We start from the raw sequence: 22,946 nt of genomic DNA on the forward strand, positions 1-22,946 counted from the left end.
TTCTGAACAACTGGGCAATGGGGTTTGCTCTGTATGGCCTCAATTTATATTGTTTATTAAAAATAGTATATTAATTCCCCTTCAGTCTCAGTAAAAGCTGCCGCTATGAAGAAATTATCTTAACCTTCTAGGGAGGAAACCATCAGAATGTGACGTTATCTGTAACGTAAAGATTTTCCATCACTGTATCTACATTGATCTTTTAAACATTCCATGCTTAACTTTATTTTCAAAGCATCAAGGGCACAAGCATTTGAACTAGACGTTTTGAAACTTCTCCTCGTGGAAACAGTATGGTAAGGGGTCTCCTGAGTTTTTAAAAAACAAAACCAACTCTTAAGCATATTCTGGATTGTTTCCAAGTGTCATGCAACCTTTTTTCAGGGTTGGAAACCTGTGCAAGATGTCCTCCGGATCAATATCCAAATGAAGAGCAGAATGAGTGCATTCCCAAGAAACCAAACGTCCTAGGCTTTGATGAAACTTTGGCCATTATTTCAACTTTCTCTGCACTTTTATTCTCTCTGATCACAGCTATGGTACTTGGCATTTTCATTAAGCACCGGAACACTGCCATCGTCAAAGCCAATAACAGAAGCCTCACTTACATTCTCCTCATCTCCCTCCTCTTGTGTTTCCTGTGCTCCTTGATGTTCATTGGAATGCCTAACAAAGCAACCTGCCCACTCCGACAAACGGCTTTTGGCATCATCTTCTCTGTGGCCCTCTCCAGTATCTTGTCCAAAACCATATCGGTAGTTTTGGCATTCATGGCTACCAAGCCAGATTCCACAATCAGGAAGTGGATAGGCAAAAAACTGGCTTATTCCATTGTCCTTTCCTGCTCTGTGATTCAAGTAGGAATCTGTGCATTCTGGCTGGCAACCTCGGCCCCATTCCCAGATGTGGACATGCACTCAAGCAGTGAAGAAATTATATTCTTATGTAATGAGGGGTCAGTTCTCATGTTCTATTGCGTTTTAGGCTACATGGGATTCCTGGCCATTATCAGCTTCACTGTGGCCTTCTTAGCCAGGAAGTTGCCGGACAGTTTCAATGAAGCCAAGTTCATCACCTTCAGCATGCTGGTCTTCTGCAGTGTTTGGTTCTCTTTTATTCCCACGTACTTGAGCACCAGAGGAAAATACATGGTGGCTGTGGAGATCTTCTCCATCTTGGCTTCCAGTGCTGGGCTGCTGGGTTGCATCTTTTCCCCTAAATGCTACATTATTGTGGTAAGGCCTGAGCTGAATAAAAGAGAGCAGCTGATACGGAGAAAAATGTAAATTACAGTATAGTTTGGCATTTCTGTATTTAGAATCTATAGACTTGTTAGTAGGGTCATTTCACTGTGATTTTTCAAGAAAGGAAGTTACCTGAAATGATCAAAACAACAGAAGAGATTGTCTTATCATTTATCTTCTTGATATCCAGTGTAGTTGCATATGAAGTGTAAATGAACTGGGATAATGTGTATGAAAAAACTATTAATGATATCTGTAGCACCTCTGAGCACCAGAAGAAAATACATGGTGACTGTGGAGATTTTCTCCATCTTGGCTTCCAGTACTGGCTTGCTGGCTTGCTTCTTTTTCCCTTTTGTTGTTGTTGTTTAGTCGTTTAGTCGTGTCCGACTCTTCGTGACCCCATGGACCAGAGCACGCCAGGCACTCCTGTCTTCCACTGCCTCCCGCAGTTTGGTCAGACTCATGTTTGTAGCTTCGAGAACACTGTCCAACCATCTTGTCCTCTGTCGTCCCCTTCTCCTTGTGCCCTCCATCTTTCCCAACATCAGGGACTTTTCCAGGGAGTCTTCTCTTCTCATGAGGTGGCCAAAGTATTGAAGCCTCAGCTTCACGATCTGTCCTTCCAGTGAGCACTCAGGGCTGATTTCCTTAAGAATGGATACGTTTGATCTTCTTGCGGTCCATGGGACTCTCAAGAGTCTCCTCCAGCACGATAATTCAAAAGCATCAATTCTTCGGCGATCAGCCTTCTTGATGGTCCAGCTCTCACTTCCATACATCACTACATACATCTTTTTTCCCTTAATGCTACATTATTATGATAAGGTCTGAACTGATTAATAGAGAACAGCTGATATGGAGCAACATATAAATGACAGAAGAGATTGTAGTTTATGTTGGGAGTTAGGCTCTATAACCTTTCTGGCCAGTGTCAGATGTGGCGGTCAAAATAACAGAAGAGCTTGTCTTATCAGTTATTTTCTTGGTATCCAGCATAGTTACATATGAGGCGGAAATGAGTTGGGACTATGTGTATGAATGAAACTATGGATCAAATCCAAAATATCCAGCAATCTGAATCCCTTCCTCAACTTTTCCGGCATCCACATTCCCAATAGGTTCTGAAACTCCTGAGCAGATGTTGGGGTGCGTTGGAAACTGAAGATAGAGAAAAGGGGAAAGGGAACGTTGTAATCTGTCTTATGTTGTGCGAGAGCAATGCTCAATCTATCAGGGCCATGCACTAGACTCAACCAAGTCTCCATCCAAATTATGGAAGAATTTGGGCAGTTTGGGTTGTATGATCTGTGGCTGTTGGGAAGGAATATCAGGCAAGAAGTGGAGGCAGGCACTAGCCTGGGGAAATTGTGTGTAGACTGAGACCTATCTGCTCCTCAGGTATGTCTTCCCCAGACCATGTAAAAGCTTTGTGCCATCTAAGATGATAGAGAGTTACGACCTTCCCTTTCTCTGCCCATCTCATCATTTTTTAATTTAATTTTTTAATTTATTTTTTTTATTTTTTTCATATTTATTATTTCTTTGAAACTCTTCCTATCATTGGATGAAAATGCAAAAGAGGGTCAGCTATAATTTGAACTAATGGGAACCTAAACAGAACTCTACTATTTGCCAAAAGGTTGAGAAATAAGGTATATCTAAGTAGCACTGTGAGGCCGAGTCGGTTTCCTTTAAAGAACAAATCTAGTCACTGTTAAGTGGGAAGGGTATTTCTATATTTGTTTCTTCTTTGGTCTAACTATTACTTGGTTTTAAAATAAAATTCTTTCTTAAAAGATCTGTTCACATTCAATGCTTCTATAACTGCCTTACAAAAAATTAATAATAATAATCTTCACACTCCGAGGATAAACTGGGACTTCTTCTTTCTTAAAAGATCTCTTTATATTCTGCTCCTCCACATGCAGCTGCTGGGTGACCTTGTGCTAGTCACACTTCTCTGAAGTCTCTCAGCCCCACTCACCTCACAGAGTGTTTGTTGTGGGGGAGGAAGGGAAAGGAGAATGTTAGCCGCTTTGAGACTCCTTCGGGTAGTGATAAACCAGGATATCAAATCCAAATCCAAACAAAGCAATGACAGTTCAGCATGACACCAGACATGAGGCATTTTTTCAACAGCTCAAACCTTCCTTACACCAAGGGTACCTAAGCTGTTCCCTCCAGATGTTGCTGGACTTCAGCTCACATCAGTTTACAATTGGCTATTATTATCATGGATGATAAAAGCTGTAATCCAGAAACATCTGGAGGGGAAAATACTGCCTATCACTGCCTGACAGTGATACACCACCTAGTCTTCAGAATTACTACTTCTTACAAGAGCAAAAGACGGATGGCACAGTTGTTCCTTAGCATGCCACTCTGCTTCAAACTGTATATATGTGCTCTTTCAAAAGCAGTTTGGCTGTGTTCTCCATGGTCTTTATATCCTGATACGGTTTGGACCCTTTCCATCATTGTTCCCAAGATTCAGTAAGTGTAATTGATGTTACATATGACAGTGAGTGTAAGGGCCAATAGCAGTAGGTAATTAGACAAATGGGGAAAGGATGAGGTTGGCTCCCCTCTAAACACATTTTGATAGAGGAAATTTTAGGGAAAAGATGGGTGCCTGCCTAGAGGTGGGGTGTTTTTATGTTTGTTTGTAGTTATGGATGTCCTGCATTAGCAAGCAGATAATACTTGATGACCTTAGATGTGACAGATATGTTTACTTCGGAAATCATTTCTGATGCACCATAGAGTCAAAAACAAAAAAAGGGTTATCTGACCTGTAATTATTAAAATTACTATAATCAATTCACCTGGCAAAGCACCAGAAGGCATAATGAAAAATAAAGATTCAAACACTAAATCAGAAATGATTAAAAGCACCCTAGCGTTCCGTTGACAACTATGGTAAGGGAGGAGAGAGGAGGCCAGGCTCTGTTATTTCAGTCAATTTCCCACTTTCATTGTATAAGTCAGGTTTCAAATCACTCTAGATTAATTCACATTCAATTCATTTTTTTAGTATCAGTGATAAAGATAAAAAGAAAGTGGATACCTGCCCCTTTAGGAACAGACTTGCCAAAGTCGGCTGTCACCAAATACATCCTGTTCAAGTCAGGCTGATGATAGTAACAATATTGTAGAGAGTCCATGTGTAGAAGGATATTTGTTATCAGGATGTTGTTGCTGCTCCTTCTCCTGCTGCTTACCAATATGGTGCCCCAAGTGCACACTGTTGTTTGCAGCAGAAATAACCCTGTGCATATTCCACATGAGTGGTATGAACAAGGGGACCTTATCATTGGTGGGATAGTGTCTTATATCCATTACGTATTCCCCAGCATTTCCTTCCATCAGCACCCATCTCATGACTTTATTGACAATCCAGTGTAAGTAAATGGACCTTAAGATTATTTCCTGTATGCTTTATACTTCTAGATCTGTCTAGAAAGTACTTTTGCTTTGGAAAAAATGCTATGAAAAAGTTTTTTAAATTTATTTAAAAATAAAACAGCCGTAAGAATTTATAGAAATATTTTATTCTTGGTTCAGAGTAAAGAGGAGACACACCATAACCTGCTTCAAGTTGGACAGTATCTCTCTATTATCCAGTGAAGCATAGATAACTCACTGAACTTCCCCGGTCAAAGAGGCTGAATTAGGGTTGTGCGAGCAGTGTATACACATCGGAGGCAGAGCCATGGGAGCACTGCCTCAAAGTTGGGTAAGCCAGGCACTGGGCTTGAGGAGAGAGCCATGAGGAGCTAACAAGGTCCTGAAGTCCTCCTGCCTGCTTCACAAAGCCTAGTTAGCAATTTTTCAGCTTTGAGAACTAGGTGGAAGGACTGTAGGACTCTAGGTCTACGTGGGTGCAAATTTTCATCCTCGCTAAGGGTGTCATAGTACCCAAGTCTGCCACTGCCAGTCAATCCTATAGCGCTCCATTTAAAAAGCCAAGAAAGGCAAGGGTCAAGGTGTCAGTTTGACAACTTCATTTCTTCAAGTGCATTCACTACATCCTCTGGCCACAATAATCAGAACTGATCCAGCAAAAATGAAACAGAGAGTGCACTGCATACCATTTGACAGGCTCCATAGTATTATGCAATTCTGTCTGAGACTGATTCCATCTCTAAAGTGCTTCCAAAGACGTAGCAGCAGGCTGCTAACGTTATAAGAGAAATGCTTTCTTGGCCAGATGACAAAAGAATATTCAACACTGAAAAGCTCTTCCTGATAGCTGGTTGTGGACGCAGTGCTGGTAAATTTGAAGATACGAAACTTCAACTGTGTTTGAGCTGATGCAGTTTCAGATAACTAGCACTTGCTCTCCAGCCATTTATCCTTCTGCCCACAGCAATACATCATGGGAACCTTTGGGTTCAAATCTTCATTTTCTGCGTCATCTGCAACTTAGGCACTTTTGTGAGTAGGCAAGGGGAGAGAGGAGAGCAATGAAGCCCAGCTTGAGCTGCTTTAGTGAAGGATGGTACAAAATGGAAGCCATGTCTAAAGTGCATTGCAAACAATCAGGGATACATTTTAAATATGCTTAGTAATAATGGGAGGAGAGCCCTTTTACCATCATCACTGCTAGCTCATCACTGGGCATTATTCATATTCAAAATGGCAGCTGCCAATTCCTTTATTTAATATCATAGCATTTCAATTGGTAGGGACAGCTGCGTACTGACAAAGGGATATCATACTGATTTCAATAACTGTAGCATAGCCATGTGGCACAGTTCTTGTTTCTAGTGATAAAGAGCAACATGGTTATAAAAACCTGAAGCTTGGTAAGTGAAGATCTCTTCTCAACCTATGTTTTCAGACAGATAAAAATCTGACTTGGATGAAGGAAATATCCGAACATTAACTTTAAAAGCACAAAGCAAATTGAATAATTTACAAGAATATTTAAAAGGGGCAGTTTAATCTCTCACATCTCAATGTTCTGCACTTATCTTCATTTCATACCAGTTTGTGTTGCTAGGGACAACAACTGATGAAGGGGCGTTGTAATAATTTCAAAATCTGTACATGTTTCTAGTAATAAAAAGCAACATGGTTAGAATAACCGAATGTTATTAAGTGAAGATCACTTCTCAATTTTCATGTTCAGACAAATAAAAAATTTGATTCGAGTGGAAGAGAGATCCAAACATTAACTCTAAATGAACAAAACCATTTCCATACTTCCAACATGATTCAATTAAGTCAGTTGTATCCCTCAGATCTAAGTGTTGTGCACTGTTTAATTCCCTATAAAATGGTAAGGCACTTTCTTTGCAGGGTTATGAGAAAGTTCTACCAACACATCCTTGCCTTGGTGTTTGCTGTTGACGAGATCAATGAGAATCCCAAAATCTTGCCCAATGTCACTCTTGGATTCCACATCTATGATAGCTATTTTGATTCAAGGATGACCTACCGAAACACTCTGGATTTGCTCTTTAATTCACATCACTTTGTCCCCAACTACATATGTGGAATTCAGAAAAATATAGTAGGAGTCATTGGGGGACTTAGCTCTCACACCTCCTCATCCATGGCAGATGTCTTAGGTCTTTACAAGATTCCACAGGTACATAAAATAGATATTTCATACCATAGTTCAATCTACACTCCGTCAACTAGGAAGTTGTTGATTCATAAGTATCAAGTCGAAAGGGAAAATGGTTGCAATATATCGATATATTTGAGGACGTTAGTATGTGCATAAACCAACTTTTATGAGAGAGCAATGTGCGCAAAGATGTGTGTTTAATATATTTAGTGGAGGATTGGGCTCACATTATTTCAATTCTGCAAGCATTGTCCTAGCTGTCTGAAAAGTACGAATTACAATTCATGCTGTTGATAATCGCTTGCACAGGCATAAATAACTCAAGACAAGAATGGCCGTCGCCCTAGGAATCATGAAATTCCCACCTTGTTGAAGTGTGATGTTATACAGCACTGTCCTCTTTCAGAGGTTAATGAAAAGCACTTTTCTTGTTATTTTTCTGGCATTTGGGGAGAGAGAAATAGTGGTACCAATTTTGTGTTGTTCTGCTACTGTACTGAACTTCATTTTAGTTGCCTTAATTTTTGCTGGTATTTTATTTTCATTATATATACAGTAATGGTTTATTATTGATCACAGAAGAATAAAACATATTATATTCAAGAAATCTATAGGAGAACTCCCATGAGAGTTCTTAGTACATAAACCATCAAAGTCTCTCTACAACTGCTTTAAAGGTTATAGACCAAAAGAACATGATCAATAGTTTCTCTCCCTCCATTCCACAATCAAGTTTTGTTGATGTATCCAAGCAGTATGTGAAAACGAGCAGGGATAAATGCTCTAAGTGGCCCTTTCTCTAAGATTAGAAAAGATGGAATGCATAGGATTTATATTAGATAAATGAGTGTGCTGTGAATTCTTGTTTCCACATGGAAAAGTGGATTTTCTTTTTCAGATTTCATATGGTTCATTTGAACCGGCCATAAATGAACACATCAAATTCGCTTCCTTTTATTGCATGGTCCCCAATGAAGATTTTCAGTACAAGGGAATTATCCAGTTACTTCTGCATTTCAGATGGAAATGGGTTGGGCTCATTACTCCAGCTAATGAAGCTGGAGAACAATTCTTGCAGACCATTGAACCAATGCTATTCAAGAATGAAATCTGCTCAGCATTCACTGAAAGAACGGAATACTATCTGCAATTCAGCGGTAGAATATTTGATATAATGGATCAATCAAAGCTTTTCTTACAAACTTTCATGAAAACCAAAGCAAATGCGATTGTTATATATGGAGAAAGTACATCTATTATATGGCTCACGTCTGTTTTTATTGCAAGGAATATGATTCAGCTAATTCTTCCTCAATCTGTGAGGAACGAACCTGAAGGGAAAGTATGGATTACAGCAGCCCAAATAGATTTCATATCAAATGTTGCAAGTAAACTGATTGACCCTCATATACAAATGCTCCAAGGTGCTATCTCCATTACAATTCACTCCAAGGAGATTCAAGACTTCTCGGACTTTCTACAGGGTTTACAGCCCTCTGGACAAGATGAAGATGCTTTCTTCAAGGATTTCTGGGAACAATCATTTCTTTGTTCAGTTTCAAGCTCCTCTGCATTAGCACTCATTATGGGTAAATGTACTGGAGAGGAGAAGCTGGAGAGCCTTCCTGCACCATTTTTTGAAATGAGCATGACCGGCCACAGTTACAGTATCTATAATGCTGTCTATGCTCTGGCACATGCCTTACATATTAGGTGCTCATCAGAAGCCATCTGCAAAAGGACAATGGATGGAAACAGACTCTTTCCTCAGAATGTAGAGCCTTGGCAGGTAGTGTTTCCTGTTACAAAGTTTTTACTTTATAACCAGCTCATTGTTGTGCACTCCATTGATGTACGATATGGGTTGTGATTTCTTTATAATAAATAAAATAAATAAAATAATAAATGAACAAAATGAACATTAACTAATTTTATTGTGATCCCTTCCAACTCTATAATTATATGATCCTATGATTCGTGAAAATATTTGCTTGAACTTACCCTTCCAGACCTCCATCAAAGTAAAGATTATTTTTCTGTGGCAGGCGGCCTTTCTTATAGCAGAACATGAATTCTAGGGACATTTTGTATATCATCAATAAAGCCCCTCTCATTTCTTATGTCCTGTGTAGAGCACATTGGTGTGACATGCTGTAGCCAAGAGCTGATGCCCTCCACCTGTGTTGGATATGTGATGGCTAGTGGAAGAGTCCAGTGCATCTAGAGGTGTGGCAAAGGTTGTAGCCAGTCTGCCATTCATTGCTGTGGGAGCCCCTTCACATGTCCACCTAGAACATATTCCCTTTAGAGGTGAGGATTTCCATATGAAGGATCAATTGCACACTGCTCTACTGTCTGTCCTAAATAATCCCTACTACCCAGGAACATATACTCACACAAGACTGCTCAAAAAGAGCTCCTGGCCCTTTTCGTGCCAATCACCTTAAATTCTTTTTATATATTGAATCTTAAAAGGGCTGCTCTGAAACGTATCTCCTGACTGTTGAGTTTACACTGATACATGATTTCCCTGCTGAAATTTGGGTCCCCTCCATTAGGAACTGAAGTGGTGAACTCCTGGAGGAAAAGAACTTAATTTTTTTCCATGAAAACTATTGAATTGTCTTAGTAAGGCTATTACAAGACAACATAGAACTTTTGATGGCCTTTCAGCTGATTCCCTGGTGGCCCGCTGGAATGCGGAGTTAACCAGGGCTATCGACTGTCTGGCTCCGAAGCGCCCTCTCCGATTGCATGGAGCCCGGACAGCTCCGTGGTTTTCTTCGGAGCTGAGGGCGATGAAACAATCGCTGAGACGGCTAGAGCGTCGGTGGCAAAAAACTCACTCTGAATCTGACCGGACACAGGTTAGAGCTCAACGTCGAGCCTACCAAGTGGCGATAGCGACGGCGAAGAAGACTTTCTTCACCGCCTCTATTGCATCTGCAGAAAATAGTAGCAGGAGACTCTTTCAGGTGGTTCGTAATTTAACGGAACCACCTTTACCACCGGGGCCTTGTAAAGACCCCAAGATCTCCTGCAACGATTTTGCAAAGTTTTTTGCAGATAAAATCACTCATATTCGGAGGGAGCTAGACACCACCGTGGGAGCAGTGCCGGGGCGGGAGAGTGCTAGAGCTCTCTCTGGTCAAGTTGCATGGAATCAATTTCAATCCGTTACCCCCGAGGATGTGGACAGGCTGCTTGGACGCGTGAAACCAACCACCTGTCTCCTGGATCCTTGCCCATCCTGGCTAATAAAAGCAAGCCGGGAAGGGCTGGGCGATGGGCTCTGCGGGGTGGTGAATGCTTCCCTCTGTGAGGGAACATTCCCAGATCCGCTGAAAGAGGCGGTCATTAAACCGCTTCTTAAAAAACCATCTTTAGACCCGGCCAGTATGGCCAACTATCGCCCAGTCTCAAATCTTCCTTTCTTGGGCAAGGTGATTGAGCGCGTGGTTGCTGAACAACTCCAGGCACGCCTGGAGGATGCGGACCATTTGGATCCCTTCCAATCGGGATTCAGGCCTCATCATGGGACTGAAACTGCCTTGGTCGCGCTGGTTGATGACCTCCGGCGAGCTAGGGACAAAGGTGAGAGTTGTTTCCTAGTTCTGCTGGATCTCTCAGCGGCCTTTGATACAATCGACCATAACATCCTTCTGGACCGTCTAGAGGGGCTGGGAGCTGGGGGCACTGTTATACAGTGGTTTCGCTCCTTCCTCCTGGGCCGTGTTCAGAAAGTGGTGGTGGGGGATGAGTGTTCAGACCCCTGGGCCCTCACTTGTGGGGTGCCTCAAGGTTCCGTCCTCTCCCCCATGCTTTTTAACATCTATATGAAGCCGCTGGGAGAGATCATCAGGGGGTTTGGACTGGGTGTTCATCAATATGCAGATGATACCCAGCTCTACCTCTCTTTCAAATCAGAACCAGTGAAGGCGGTGAAGGTCCTGTGTGAGTGCCTGGAGGCGGTTGGAGGATGGATGGCGGCTAATGGATTGAGGTTGAATCCTGACAAGACAGAAGTACTGTTTTTGGGGGACAGGGGGCGGGCTGGTGTGGAGGACTCCCTGGTCCTGAATGGGGTAACTGTGCCCCTGAAGGACCAGGTGCGCAGCCTGGGAGTCATTTTGGACTCACAGCTGTCCATGGAGGCGCAGGTCAATTCTGTATCCAGGGCAGCTGTCTACCAACTCCACCTGGTACGCAGGCTGAGACCCTACCTGCCTGCGGACTGTCTCGCCAGAGTGGTGCATGCTCTAGTTATCTCCCGCTTGGACTACTGCAATGCGCTCTACGTGGGGCTACCTTTGAAGGTGACTCGGAAACTACAACTAATCCAGAATGCGGCAGCTAGACTGGTGACTGGGGGCGGCCGCCGAGACCACATAACACCGGTCTTGAAAGACCTACATTGGCTCCCAGTACGTTTCCGAGCACAATTCAAAGTGCTGGTGTTGACCTTTAAAGCCCTAAACGGCCTCGGCCCAGTATACCTGAAGGAGCGTCTCCACCTCCATCGTTCTGCCCGGACGCTGAGGTCCAGTGCCGAGGGCCTTCTGGCGGTTCCCTCATTGCGAGAAGCAAAGCTACAGGGAACCAGGCAGAGGGCCTTCTCGGTCGTGGCGCCTGCCCTGTGGAACGCCCTCCCATCAGATGTCAAAGCAATAAATAACTACCTGACATTCAGAAGACATCTTAAGGCAGCCCTGTTCAGGGAAGTTTTTAATCTGTGATATTTTAGTGTATTTTTGGTTTTTATGGAAGCCGCCCAGAGTGGCTGGGGAGACCCAGCCAGATGGGCGGGGTACAAATAATAAATTATTATTATTATTATTATTATTATTTTGATTCTCTTTCCACCTAGCTGCACTCATTCCTGCAGAGGCTCTCATTCAACAACAGTGCTGGCGATGAAATTACATTCAATGAACATGGAGAATTAGCAGCTGGATTTGATATTACAAACCTGGTCACTTTCCCAAATAATTCCTATGTCAGGGTCAAAGTCGGAAGGCTGGATCCTCAGGCTCCTCCTGGAAAAGAGCTCACCATTAACGGGAACGAAATTCAATGGCACAGAGCCTTCACTCAGGTAAGGAAATCACTGCAAAATAGGGGTGGCTTGTCTAGTTTTGACTAGTGCTGCCCAACTATTGCTTCCACTACTAATAATGCTGCCACTAATAATTCTATTAGTAAATATAAAATGAACCATTGCTACAAAAAGAGCAATGTGCAAAGAGGACATGTCAAACTAAGAAAGAGCATTGGCTATCAGAGTGTCATCCTACATGCTTGTTTGTGAAATCCACAAGGCAGCTCTCTATTTAGTGGCATTCAATAGAATGCTATGCTAACTGTATCTTTGTGAATGAACATTGTAATCTTCATGAGTTTTCTGTTACCGCTTGAGACCCTGGTGTTGGTTGCCATCATAGAAGCAGGAATGTACGGAGGTGTTTGTCAGGTTGACTCCTGCCACAGGCCTAAGAGGTTCCCCCAAAATCATGCCTTGCTCAGAGTGCCATGGAGCCCAGCTGCCCATCCATGTACTCTGTGGGCTGCTGGGCAAGGCATGCAGGCTCCTCTCAGTGCCTCAGGGGAGGAATCCAGCTGCTTGTCTTTGTCCTGTGCTGCCAGCCATGGCAGAGCTCAGTGGAGGGAGAAGCCAGACAACCAGTCAAGTCTCAGGGGGGTGCTTGCCTGGAGGCAGAGTCCGCATAAATGGTCCAGTCCAGTCCTAAGGTCACGAGTATCTCAGTTCATGTAGTCATATAATCTGGGGGTCAAGAAAGCCAAGGGTCAAAGGTCACGAGAAACAAGAAGCAGCAAGGTCTGGTCAGGAATGTCAAAAGTTGTTTCCAGTAAATGACTGAGGCTGGAAAAGAAAGCTGGAGCCTTCTGGTTTTCATCAGGAGCAAGAAGGCAGATCAGCAGCAGGTGGAGTTGTTGAATGGTTTATTTAAATGTAAAGGTTCATCATTGTTCCACCCGATGTGTATGTCTTTGAGGGGCCAGAGCAAGGACCAGAGCAAAATAACGAGACCCAGTCTTACAGCCGTGAAACATAGCAGGTGCTGCTGAGTTGTATTGATTAAGCTGTGTCAGCAGTTGGGTGTAGTATATAAGGAGCAGCACCTAGCTCTCCCATTACCCTGGGGGATGGGTTGGTGGTTGGGTCATGTTTGTTTGTTGATGTATTTAGTGTAAAAGGAGTTTTTGTTTTTGTAATTAAAACCTTGTTTAAGTTATTTTTTAGTCCCTTTTTAACGCATGGTCTCCCCAGCAAGCTCTCTGCAGCGCTACTATACTGCAAATAGCCAACATCTTTGGTTATGGGCCCAGCTGCTGAGTAGATGACTGCATATTTTTGGACTCTGAGAAAGGTTTGAAAACTCCTCCTGTTAGCGTAGTTCTGTGGGTCTGGAAGAATTCCAGAATGGTTGACCAGATTCCTGAAGCTGAGAAGGCTCTGGTCTTCCCACAGCTGACAGATGAGAACTATAGTTTATGGTCTTTTCGGGTGTAGGCGATTTTGACCTCTAGAGAAGTATTGACCTATGTAACTAATGACCCTCCTGACCCTGTAACTAATGCTTGGTCAAAAGGAGATGCGAAAGCCAGGGCGATGATTAATTTGGCAGTCAGCAACCAGCAAGTAGTCTATATAAGAAATAAGAAAACTACCAACGAAATGTGGGACAGTCTTGCAGCAGTGGATATTAGAAAAGAGTCAGGGTCTGCATTGACGTTTTTCAAGCAGTTGTACCAGACGAAGTTGCAGCCTGGTGGTGATTTGGCAGCACACTTGAGACGTCTGGAGGCAATACGCTGCGAATTAATTCGAAGGGACATGGAGATACCTGATATTCAGTATGTTTTTATCATCCTTTGTTCCCTTAATGAGGACTTTGATGGTGTAGCTAGCCAGATATCTGCCGTTCCACCAGCACAATTAACTGTGAAGGGGTAACGGCAAGATTAATGGGTGAGTTGGATAGAAGGGAGGCTTGTCCCATAAGCACTCCTATTTCCAGAAAGAATGAGGAACGCCATATGCAAACCTGTGGTGATACAACTGCATTTAAAGCTGCCAAGCATTTTTGGTTCTGCAATAAGCAGGGACATTCTGCAAAGGACTGCAGATCCAAAAGAAAGCAAAGTACTCCCAAGTCAGTTTCTGTTCATCAGTCACGGTTGTCAGCCCAGCAGCCGACATCGTACCATAAAGCAGAAACAAGCCACGAGCTTTTCATGCTCGGACAACAGATTGTAAAAGAATTAAAGGTGCTAAGTGGAATTCTTTTATTGTGGACTCAGGAGCATCTCAGCATATTTGCAACGATGGAAGCTTGTTTATTTCTTTCGAAGAGGAAATTGGTAATGTACATTTAGCCAATTCACAGGTCTTGCAGTCGCTTGACAGGGGTACTGTTAAACTTGACTCTTTAAACATTACAATAGCGAACTGCATTTACTGCCCGTCAGTGGACAATTTATTATCGGTAAGGTGCTTTGCTCGTCATGGCATAACTGTGCGTTTCCTAAAGTCGATGTGTGAGTTTTTTGATGGGAACAAACATCTATTGTATGCCCAGGACTCTGATGGTTTATATAGACTGTATTTTCGAACCTACTCCCAATCACCTATAAATTGCAGAGCAGCACAGTCAAGCCAGGGGTTGAGGAATGTAAGGCCACATTCCGGGTGTTTCCATGAGGCGCACAGACTTCTAGGACACCTGAATTTTGTTGATGTAATTAAGACAAAGAATATTGTTAATGGCCTCAACTTAAAACCATGTAAATTCTTTATGCAATGTCTATCCTGTTGCAAGAATAAGATTAAGGTTGCACGCAAGGGTAGGTGCTCAGATAGGAAAGTAACTGAGCCATTTGAGCGTGTTCATTGTGATTTAGTTGGGCCACTCCCGTCATCATTAGGAGGTTCTAAGTACTGGCTCACCCTGATAGACCAGTATAGTAGGTATTGTTGGGCTTATGCAATAGCTGAGAAGTCCCAAGCATTTGAGAAGTACAAAGTTTTTTCCAACTGGGTAAAAATGCACTTTAACAAACCAATTAAGAACCTGTTTTCTGACTGGGGCGGGGAATTTGTTTCTGAGGATTTTGAGAATTTTCTGGAAGCGCAGGGGACTACTCATGAGTTATCTTGCCCCCGAAGTCCCTGGCAAAATGGGCTTGTTGAAGTTGTGCAGCGTGACCTGCAGGCAGGGGTTAAAACTTATCTGCACAATGCTAATCTGCCCAAAGTCTTTTGGGCTGAAGCACTGAATGCCTTTTGTTATGTGAGAAATCAGTTTTCATTCTGGTTTAGATGTCACCCCCTATGAGAAGCTGTTTAAACGCCCTAATCTGAAATACCTACGCATTTGGGGTTCAGATGTAATAATGCATTATCCTGCTAAGCAGAAATTGGGTGAGCGTAGTGTTCAGGGGAAATTAATGGGCTACCAGCAGGGGGCATACAGAATTTACATACCAGCAACTGGCAAATTTCATATTACCAGAAGCATGATATAAACTGTAAATTGGAATGGTGTTGCTGTTTTCCAAGATACTAATGGTATGGATAATACTGAGGAAGAAGAGGAAGAAGCAGCAGAAGCAGTAGGAAATGGTGCTTCTGAATTAATGGAAAAAGATGAAAAGCCTGTTGAATCTGATAATTTGTTTGATGATTTAAAGTCACAGGCACTCGAGGGGAGGTTAGATTCTCTTGAGTTTTCTGACCGTGAGCTTCTCTTCAGTCTGACAATGATGATTTACAACTTGAACCTAGTAGTTCACTTAGTCCCATTAAGTCTGAGGAGTCTGACTCTCCTTCCGGACTGAGACGTTTAGACAGAAAGAGGCAGAAGCCACAACATTTTGCAGATGAACATTTTAATACTGTGTATGCCAATAAGGCGGTTTTTGAGCCAAAAAGCTACAATGATGTTCGGAATTTACCTAAGCACCAAGCTGCAAATTGGTATAAAGCTATGAACTCTGAGACAGCTTCTTTAAATGAGCATAACACTTGGTCTCTTGTACCACAAACTCCAGATATGAGACTTATTGATTCAAAATGGGTTTACAGAGTTAAAATGAATGACAAAAATGAAGTTGTAAGGTACAAGGCAAGATTAGTTGCTAGGGGTTTTCAACAAATTCCAGGCGAAGATTATGATTTGTGTTATTCACCAAGTGTAAAATATGAAACAGTTAAGCTTTTCTTAAAAGATGCATCACAACATGGACATTCTGTTTATCACCTAGATATAAAAACTACATATTTGTTTGCAGATTTAAGAGAACAAATTTTTATGCATGTTCCTGAAGGCATAGATGCCGCTGAAGGTTTGGTATGCAAATTAAATAAATCCCTTTATGGTCTGCACCAAAGTGGAAGGAATTGGCACCAAACTTTAGCAAAAGAATTGCTGGATATTGGTTTTTCACAAGGAAAGGCAGACAATTGTGTGTTTATAAAGGAAAGGGCAAACTGTGACAAAAATATGTGTGTATGTAGATGACGTGTTAATGTTTAATAAAACTAAACAGGAATATGAGCTGGTAGTATCACAGTTACAGAAGAAATTTGATGTGGTGGAATTAGGCATAGCTAAAAATTACTTATCCATGCAAATTGAGAAAGGCAAAAATGGATCCTTTCTGGTTCATCAAACTGCAAAAATTGATGATCTTGTTGAAATGCTATGTTTAGAAAATGCAAATGGGAAGGAAACGCCCATTGTATGTGGTTTCACCTTTACAGGTGAAGATAAGCCATTTCCTAACAAAACTTTGTATCGTTCTGCTATAGGCAAGCTAAATTTCATCCAAAGAATCTCAAGACCAGATATAACTTATGCTTTTCACTTTATAGCAAAATTTGTGGGAAGCCCACTATGCAATGTTTCTCTGCTCTTAAGAGAGTGGTGATGTACCTTAAACATACCAAACATTATAGGTTGCAGTTCACATCAAATATTGACAAAGGTTTTGAAATTTTCTGTGATGTTTTTGTAATTAAAACCTTGTTTAAGTTATTTTTGAGTCCCTTTTTAATGCATGGTCTCCCCAGCAAGCTCTCTGCAGCGCTACTATACTGCAAATAGCCAACAGGAGTCACTTCGCTTTCTGCTCCTTGAGGCTGCTGCTCAGCAGGTGAAGCCAACTCTTGGACCATGACCCTGGTGGCATTGGCCATCAGAGCAGCTGTGCAGTTCTTCATCCCTAGTTAGCTGTTGGCATTATTATAAGTGTAAGCAGAGTGCCAAGCACGTCCCGGAGGGAAGAAAGGAGAGGCTGGTGGATGGAGTTGCAAGAGATAGAAGGTGGGCTGGTGGTATACCAAGTGAGGGAGGGAGGCAGGCAGGAAGTCCAAGGAAGGCAGGAGGAGGAGCAGAGCAGACCCAACCCCGATGGCTGAGGAGGAGCAGTTACAGATACAAAAGAACGAGGTGGTTTTGCCCTCCCAGACCTTAAATTATACTATGAGGCTGCATGCCTGGTATGGATCAGGGACTGGATAAAGTTGGAAAAACAAGAAGCATTAGATCTGGAAGGACATGACAACAGATTTGGATGGCACGCATATTTAAAACAAAATAAAAAAATTCCTTCCAGTAGCACCTTAAAGACCAACTAAGTTAGTTCTAGGTATGAGCTTTCGTGTGCATGCACACTTCTTCAGATACACTGAAACAGAAGTCACCAGACCCTTCTAAATAGTGGGAAGGTGGGGAGGGGTATTACTCAGAAGGGTGGTGGGAATGGGTGATTGGCAGATAGCTGTGATGAGCCTGTTGCCGACTCTTAACGACTGCAATAGGTCTTCCTGTAAGTGAAAAAACATAATATAATTATGAAATCACTAATGAGAGTATGGGAGAGATATAAAAACTTATTAGAACAGAAGACTCCTTGGTGGCTTTCACCACATGAAGCTTTATTGCTCAAGCCACACAGTAGAGAAGGAAAGTGGCTCATGTATGCTGATTTATGAAAGGACCAAGAAGGAAAATGGAAATTAAGAGATTACAAGGAAATAAAAGACCATTTTCAGAGCAGGTTACACTATTGGCAACTACACGAGATACACAAAGAAGACAATGAGAAAGGATTTAATTATATGAAATCTAGATTTGAAAAGGAAGTTGTGGCAGGGAAGGTAAAGCTGCTTAAGGGTTGAATGAAGGACCAGGGTAGAATGGGAGACAGAAGATGAGGAGGTGAAATCATTCATGATCCAATGGGCACAAGTTATAGGTAATAATATTTTGTTTGAAGATTGGGAAAGTTTGTGGAAAACTAATTTAAAATTTACAAATTATTCTTTATTGAAAAAAAACTACATGAAAATGATGTATAGATGGTACATAGCACCAGTACAGATAGCAATAATGTATAAAACTGGCTCAAACATATGTTGGAAATGTAAGGAAAAAGAAGGGACTTTATGAAAGAAATGTAGTGGCATTGTAGAAAAATTTAAAAATTTTGGGAAATGTTATATAATGAGTTGAAGAAAATGTTTAAACTAACATTTGTAAAAAAAAAAAAAAAATGCCAGAAGCATTTTTGTTAGGGATTGTAGTAAAAGACCTGCCAAGTAAAGTGAAGAACATATTTATGTATGCAACAACGGCAGCAAGAGTCTTAATAGCACAAGGATGGAAGAATGAAGAAACCCCGACAAAAGAACAGTGGCAAGAGAAATGGATGGAGTACGCGGAACTGGCAAAGTTGAGGCAGAAACTGCACAATAAGGACAACTGTGACTTTAAAGAAGAATAGGAACCTTTTACAAAGTACTTAAAGAAACAACAAAATGAATTGGACTCCTTGGCAGGTTTTGAATAAACATACACAAATTTATTTGTTAATATAATAGATGAATAATTTATAGATTTTTACATTTTTATAACATGCAGAGAATAATATGTGTTAACAAATCAGAAAGAGGAACTGAGGGAAGTTGTGGAGGGAGGGGCTATGAGGGGGAAATGGGGGGAAATTGGGGAAAATATAATTGTTGGAATATGTTATGTGGAAGTAGTCAATAATTTTATATTTTAAAAAAAGAAGAACTTTAGCTCTTTCTCCCAAGGTATGTGGCACCTGGGCACATATGGATCCTACAGTTAACATTTCTGGCCCTCCTATTTACGGATAGTTCACCTGATGTTATACGAATCCCCTGAAACACTTTCTCAATATTAACCCCTTTCTGTCCCTTTGGATAGGTGCCACCCCTTTCCTTATGTAATACCAACTGCCGTCCTGGTTATGAGAAGAAAAAGAAGGAGGGGAAGAAGTTCTGTTGTTATGCTTGTGATCCATGTCCTCATGGGATGTTCTCAAATGAGGAGGGTGAGAGATGCCATTTTAGCATGTACAAGAAATTATCTTAACCTTCTAGGGAGTAAACCATCAGAATGTGACCTTATCTGTAACGTAAAGATTTTCCATCACTGTATGTACATTGATCTTTTAAACGTTATTAAATATAATGTTCCATAGTGTTTAATGCAGTTTCCCATTGCTGGTGGCTCACTGCTGTGGCGTCACATTTTAATAATGCGTTTTAACTTTATAAACCCCTAGTGTAGATTCACTTCAAGTCCGTTTTGATGCAACAAGACATAAATTTCATACAGTGGTACCTTGGGTTACAGACGCTTCAGGTTACAGACTCTGCTACCCAAAAATAGTACCTCAGGTTAAGAACTTTGCTTCAGGATGAAAACAGAAATTGCGTGACGGCAGCGTGGAGGCAGTGTGAGGCCCCATTAGCTAAAGTGGTGCCTCAGGTTAAGAACAGTTTCAGGTTAAGAATGGACCTCCAGAACAAAATAAGTTCTTAACCCGAGGTACCAGTGTACATACATTTTGTCCTGGAAGACAACACTAAAGTTTTGGGGAAGGGTGGATGGAATAGAAGTGGTGGTTTTTTCACTGAGACCAAGGCTCTTTGGGGACAGTGTTAAAATCCGATAAAAATCATGCCTCTTGCTTCCAAGATTTCAGCTATAAGATTTCCCTGATTTCATTATGAAGTATCTGTGGTTCTAAAAAAATGGAGGAGGACCACTGAAAGAATAGTTTCTCAATGTAGGAAATGTCGAATTCCATGCTTAACTTTATTTTCAAAGCATCAAGGGCACAAGCATTTGAACTAGACGTTTTGAAACTTCTCCTCGTGGAAACAGTATGGTAAGGGGTCTCCTGAGTTTTTAAAAAACAAAACCAACTCTTAAGCATATTCTGGATTGTTTCCAAGTGTCATGCAACCTTTTTTCAGGGTTGGAAACCTGTGCAAGATGTCCTCCGGATCAATATCCAAATGAAGAGCAGAATGAGTGCATTCCCAAGAAACCAAACGTCCTAGGCTTTGATGAAACTTTGGCCATTATTTCAACTTTCTCTGCACTTTTATTCTCTCTGATCACAGCTATGGTACTTGGCATTTTCATTAAGCACCGGGACACTGCCATCGTCAAAGCCAATAACAGAAGCCTCACTTACATTCTCCTCATCTCCCTCCTCTTGTGTTTCCTGTGCTCCTTGATGTTCATTGGAATGCCTAATAAGACAACCTGCCCCCTTCGACAAACGGCTTTTGGCATTGTCTTCTCTGTGGCCCTCTCCAGCATCTTGGCCAAGACTATTTCAGTGGTTTTGGCATTCATGGCTACCAAGCCAGATTCCACAATCAGGAAGTGGGTAGGCAAAAAACTGGCTTACTCCATTGTCCTTTCCGGCTCCATTGTTCAAGTGGGACTCTGTGTCTTCTGGCTGGCAACCTCGGCCCCATTCCCAGATGTGGACATGCACTCAAGCAGTGAAGAAATTATATTTTTATGTAATGAGGGGTCAGTTCTCATGTTCTATGGTGTTTTAGGCTACATGGGCTTCCTGGCCATTATCAGCTTCACTGTGGCCTTCTTAGCCCGGAAGTTGCCTGATAGCTTCAATGAAGCCAAGTTCATCACCTTCAGCATGCTGGTCTTCTGCAGTGTTTGGTTCTCCTTTATTCCCACGTACTTGAGCACCAGAGGAAAATACATGGTGGCTGTGGAGATCTTCTCCATCTTGGCTTCCAGTGCTGGGCTGCTGGGTTGCATCTTTTCCCCTAAATGCTACATTATTGTGGTGAGGCCTGAGCTGAATAACAGAGAGCAGCTGATACGGAGAAAGATGTAAAGAACAGAATAGTTTGGCATTTCTGTATTTAGAATCTGTAGAATTGTTAGCATGGTAATTTCACCATCCTTTTTCAAGAAAGAAAGTTACCTGAAATGATCAAAATAACACAAGAGAGTCTCTTATCATTTATATTCTTGATATCCAGTGTAGTTGCATATGAAGTGTAAATGAACAGGACTTACGTGTATGAAAGAAACTAAGAATGATATCCAAACACTTGAATGCCTACATGCCCCCTTACTCTCCTTCTCCTGCATCCAAAGAGGCCCTTAACCTCTCCTGAGGCTATGCTTGGGTGAAGAGGCAAGAGAAGAAAAAGAACACAAGAACTTGAGAAGCTGCCCCAAGCCATTTTTGTGCCTATTTGGGAGATCTGGGTATCTATCAAGTTCATGTGGGACAGTCATGAGTTGCATCAGGTTGGATTAGATGAAGCAGAATGATCCAGGGCCACTGTGGAGAGGGGCATCTGTCAGTATGTGGAAGCCAGCATCAGACTGGAAAACCTCACTGAGCCATTTCAAAAAGTAAGGCAGGAAAAGAAGGGAGCCAGGCAATAAAGATACTAACTTTACGTTTAGATAATAATGAAGAACAATCTAAGAATCCAGTGATAACGGCCAAAGATTTCTTGCCCACTGCCACTCTCAAGATTCAGTTTGTAGCTTCTATCATCACAACTCACAAACCAAAGCAGAACTGACACAATGTTAAATACCACCCCAACCATTCTCCTACATATACTGATTATTTTAAGAAATGAGTGGAACATGACAATTTCACGGCGACAGTAGTTCCATTAAATCATGGATCAATTTTTGGGTGATTCATTTTGAAGCCCCTACATTTATGTATGTATTCATTTACATTGTTCATAATATGTTGAAGCAGAACATTTAAAAGTGCTCCGAACTGAAAATCAGATGGAAGTGACTCAACTTGCCATAGACACTCCTCCAGGTTCTAAGGTGATTTTATATGTTGTGATCTTCTTTGTGAAACACCCTGAGACCTCTGGGTATTGGGTGTTGTATTATCATCATTATCATCATCATCATAGCAGTGGCAGATAAATACCACCCTAGAGATGGAACCTTATTCTACACCACACTATTATTTGCACCATTGGTATTTAATCTATGGCCCTCCAGATGTTGCTGAACAACAGCTCCCACCAGCTTTCAACAGACCATTAATATCAAAGATGATGGCAACTGTAGTCCAGAAACATCTGGATGGCATAACAGTGCCTATCACTGCCTTGTACTGATGGGCCACCCTGTCAGTCTTCTGAATTTATGCTTCCGACCAGAGTAAGAGAGAGATGTCTTGAACCAGTGGTTTTCAACCAGTGTGCTGTGGCATCCTGGGGTGCCTTGAATGATGGTCAGGGGTGCCACAGTCAACACTAGCCTCTGTTCCTCTTTCCTTTTCTCCCCCTTGTGATGCCCTCTTGTGACTCAGCCTCCCAAAGATTTGCACAGCCTTGGCTACAAACTCCTCAGGTGAATGGTGACCAGGGGGTGCTTCCAAAGCCCCCGTGGGGCAGTGTTAGGATGTACCTGTTGTGGGGGTAGGGGGGCAGCTTAGAGACCAGGGGCTGCAGGAGCAGCAGCAAGGAGCGGGCAGAGGACAGGAGGCTGAGGGACATGCCACAAGGGAGGGAATTTGAAAAAGTGTGGGAAGCTGCCAACTCTGCAGGCAAGTGGTGACATAACTGGGTTCCTGAGCCCCACAGGGGTGCCACAGAAATAATGTAGTTGGTCAAGGGAGCCGTGTACTTAAAAAGGTTGAAAACCTCTGTCTGTCAGGCTTTCATGAAAAGCCCTTCCATCTGTGGTTCAACGCTGTAAGCAGAAACAGACACAGCTGGGCAGTAATCAACTTTATTGCTCAGTAAA

General features: G+C 42.1%; 2 protein-coding genes across 2 annotated transcripts; both read left to right on the forward strand.

The window, feature by feature from the left end:
- Positions 1 to 293: 293 nt before the first annotated feature.
- LOC307201648 (vomeronasal type-2 receptor 26-like) lies at positions 294 to 1,286 on the forward strand (the record flags this gene model as incomplete). Its single annotated transcript, XM_079950945.1, has 2 exons — positions 294 to 303; positions 385 to 1,286. The coding sequence occupies 2 exons, from the start codon at positions 294 to 296 to the stop codon at positions 1,284 to 1,286; spliced, it is 912 nt and encodes a 303-aa protein (XP_079807071.1).
- A 5,269-nt stretch (positions 1,287 to 6,555) lies between these two features.
- LOC307201649 (vomeronasal type-2 receptor 26-like) lies at positions 6,556 to 21,075 on the forward strand (the record flags this gene model as incomplete). The annotated part of the gene is made up of 3 exons (XM_079950946.1): positions 6,556 to 6,843; positions 7,724 to 8,414; positions 20,141 to 21,075. The coding sequence occupies 3 exons, from the start codon at positions 6,556 to 6,558 to the stop codon at positions 21,040 to 21,042; spliced, it is 1,881 nt and encodes a 626-aa protein (XP_079807072.1). The 3' UTR covers positions 21,043 to 21,075.
- Positions 21,076 to 22,946: the final 1,871 nt, after the last annotated feature.

The sequence above is a fragment of the Podarcis cretensis genome (assembly GCF_951804945.1).
Source record: "Podarcis cretensis genome assembly, chromosome: 13".
Taxonomy (NCBI): domain Eukaryota; kingdom Metazoa; phylum Chordata; class Lepidosauria; order Squamata; family Lacertidae; genus Podarcis; species Podarcis cretensis.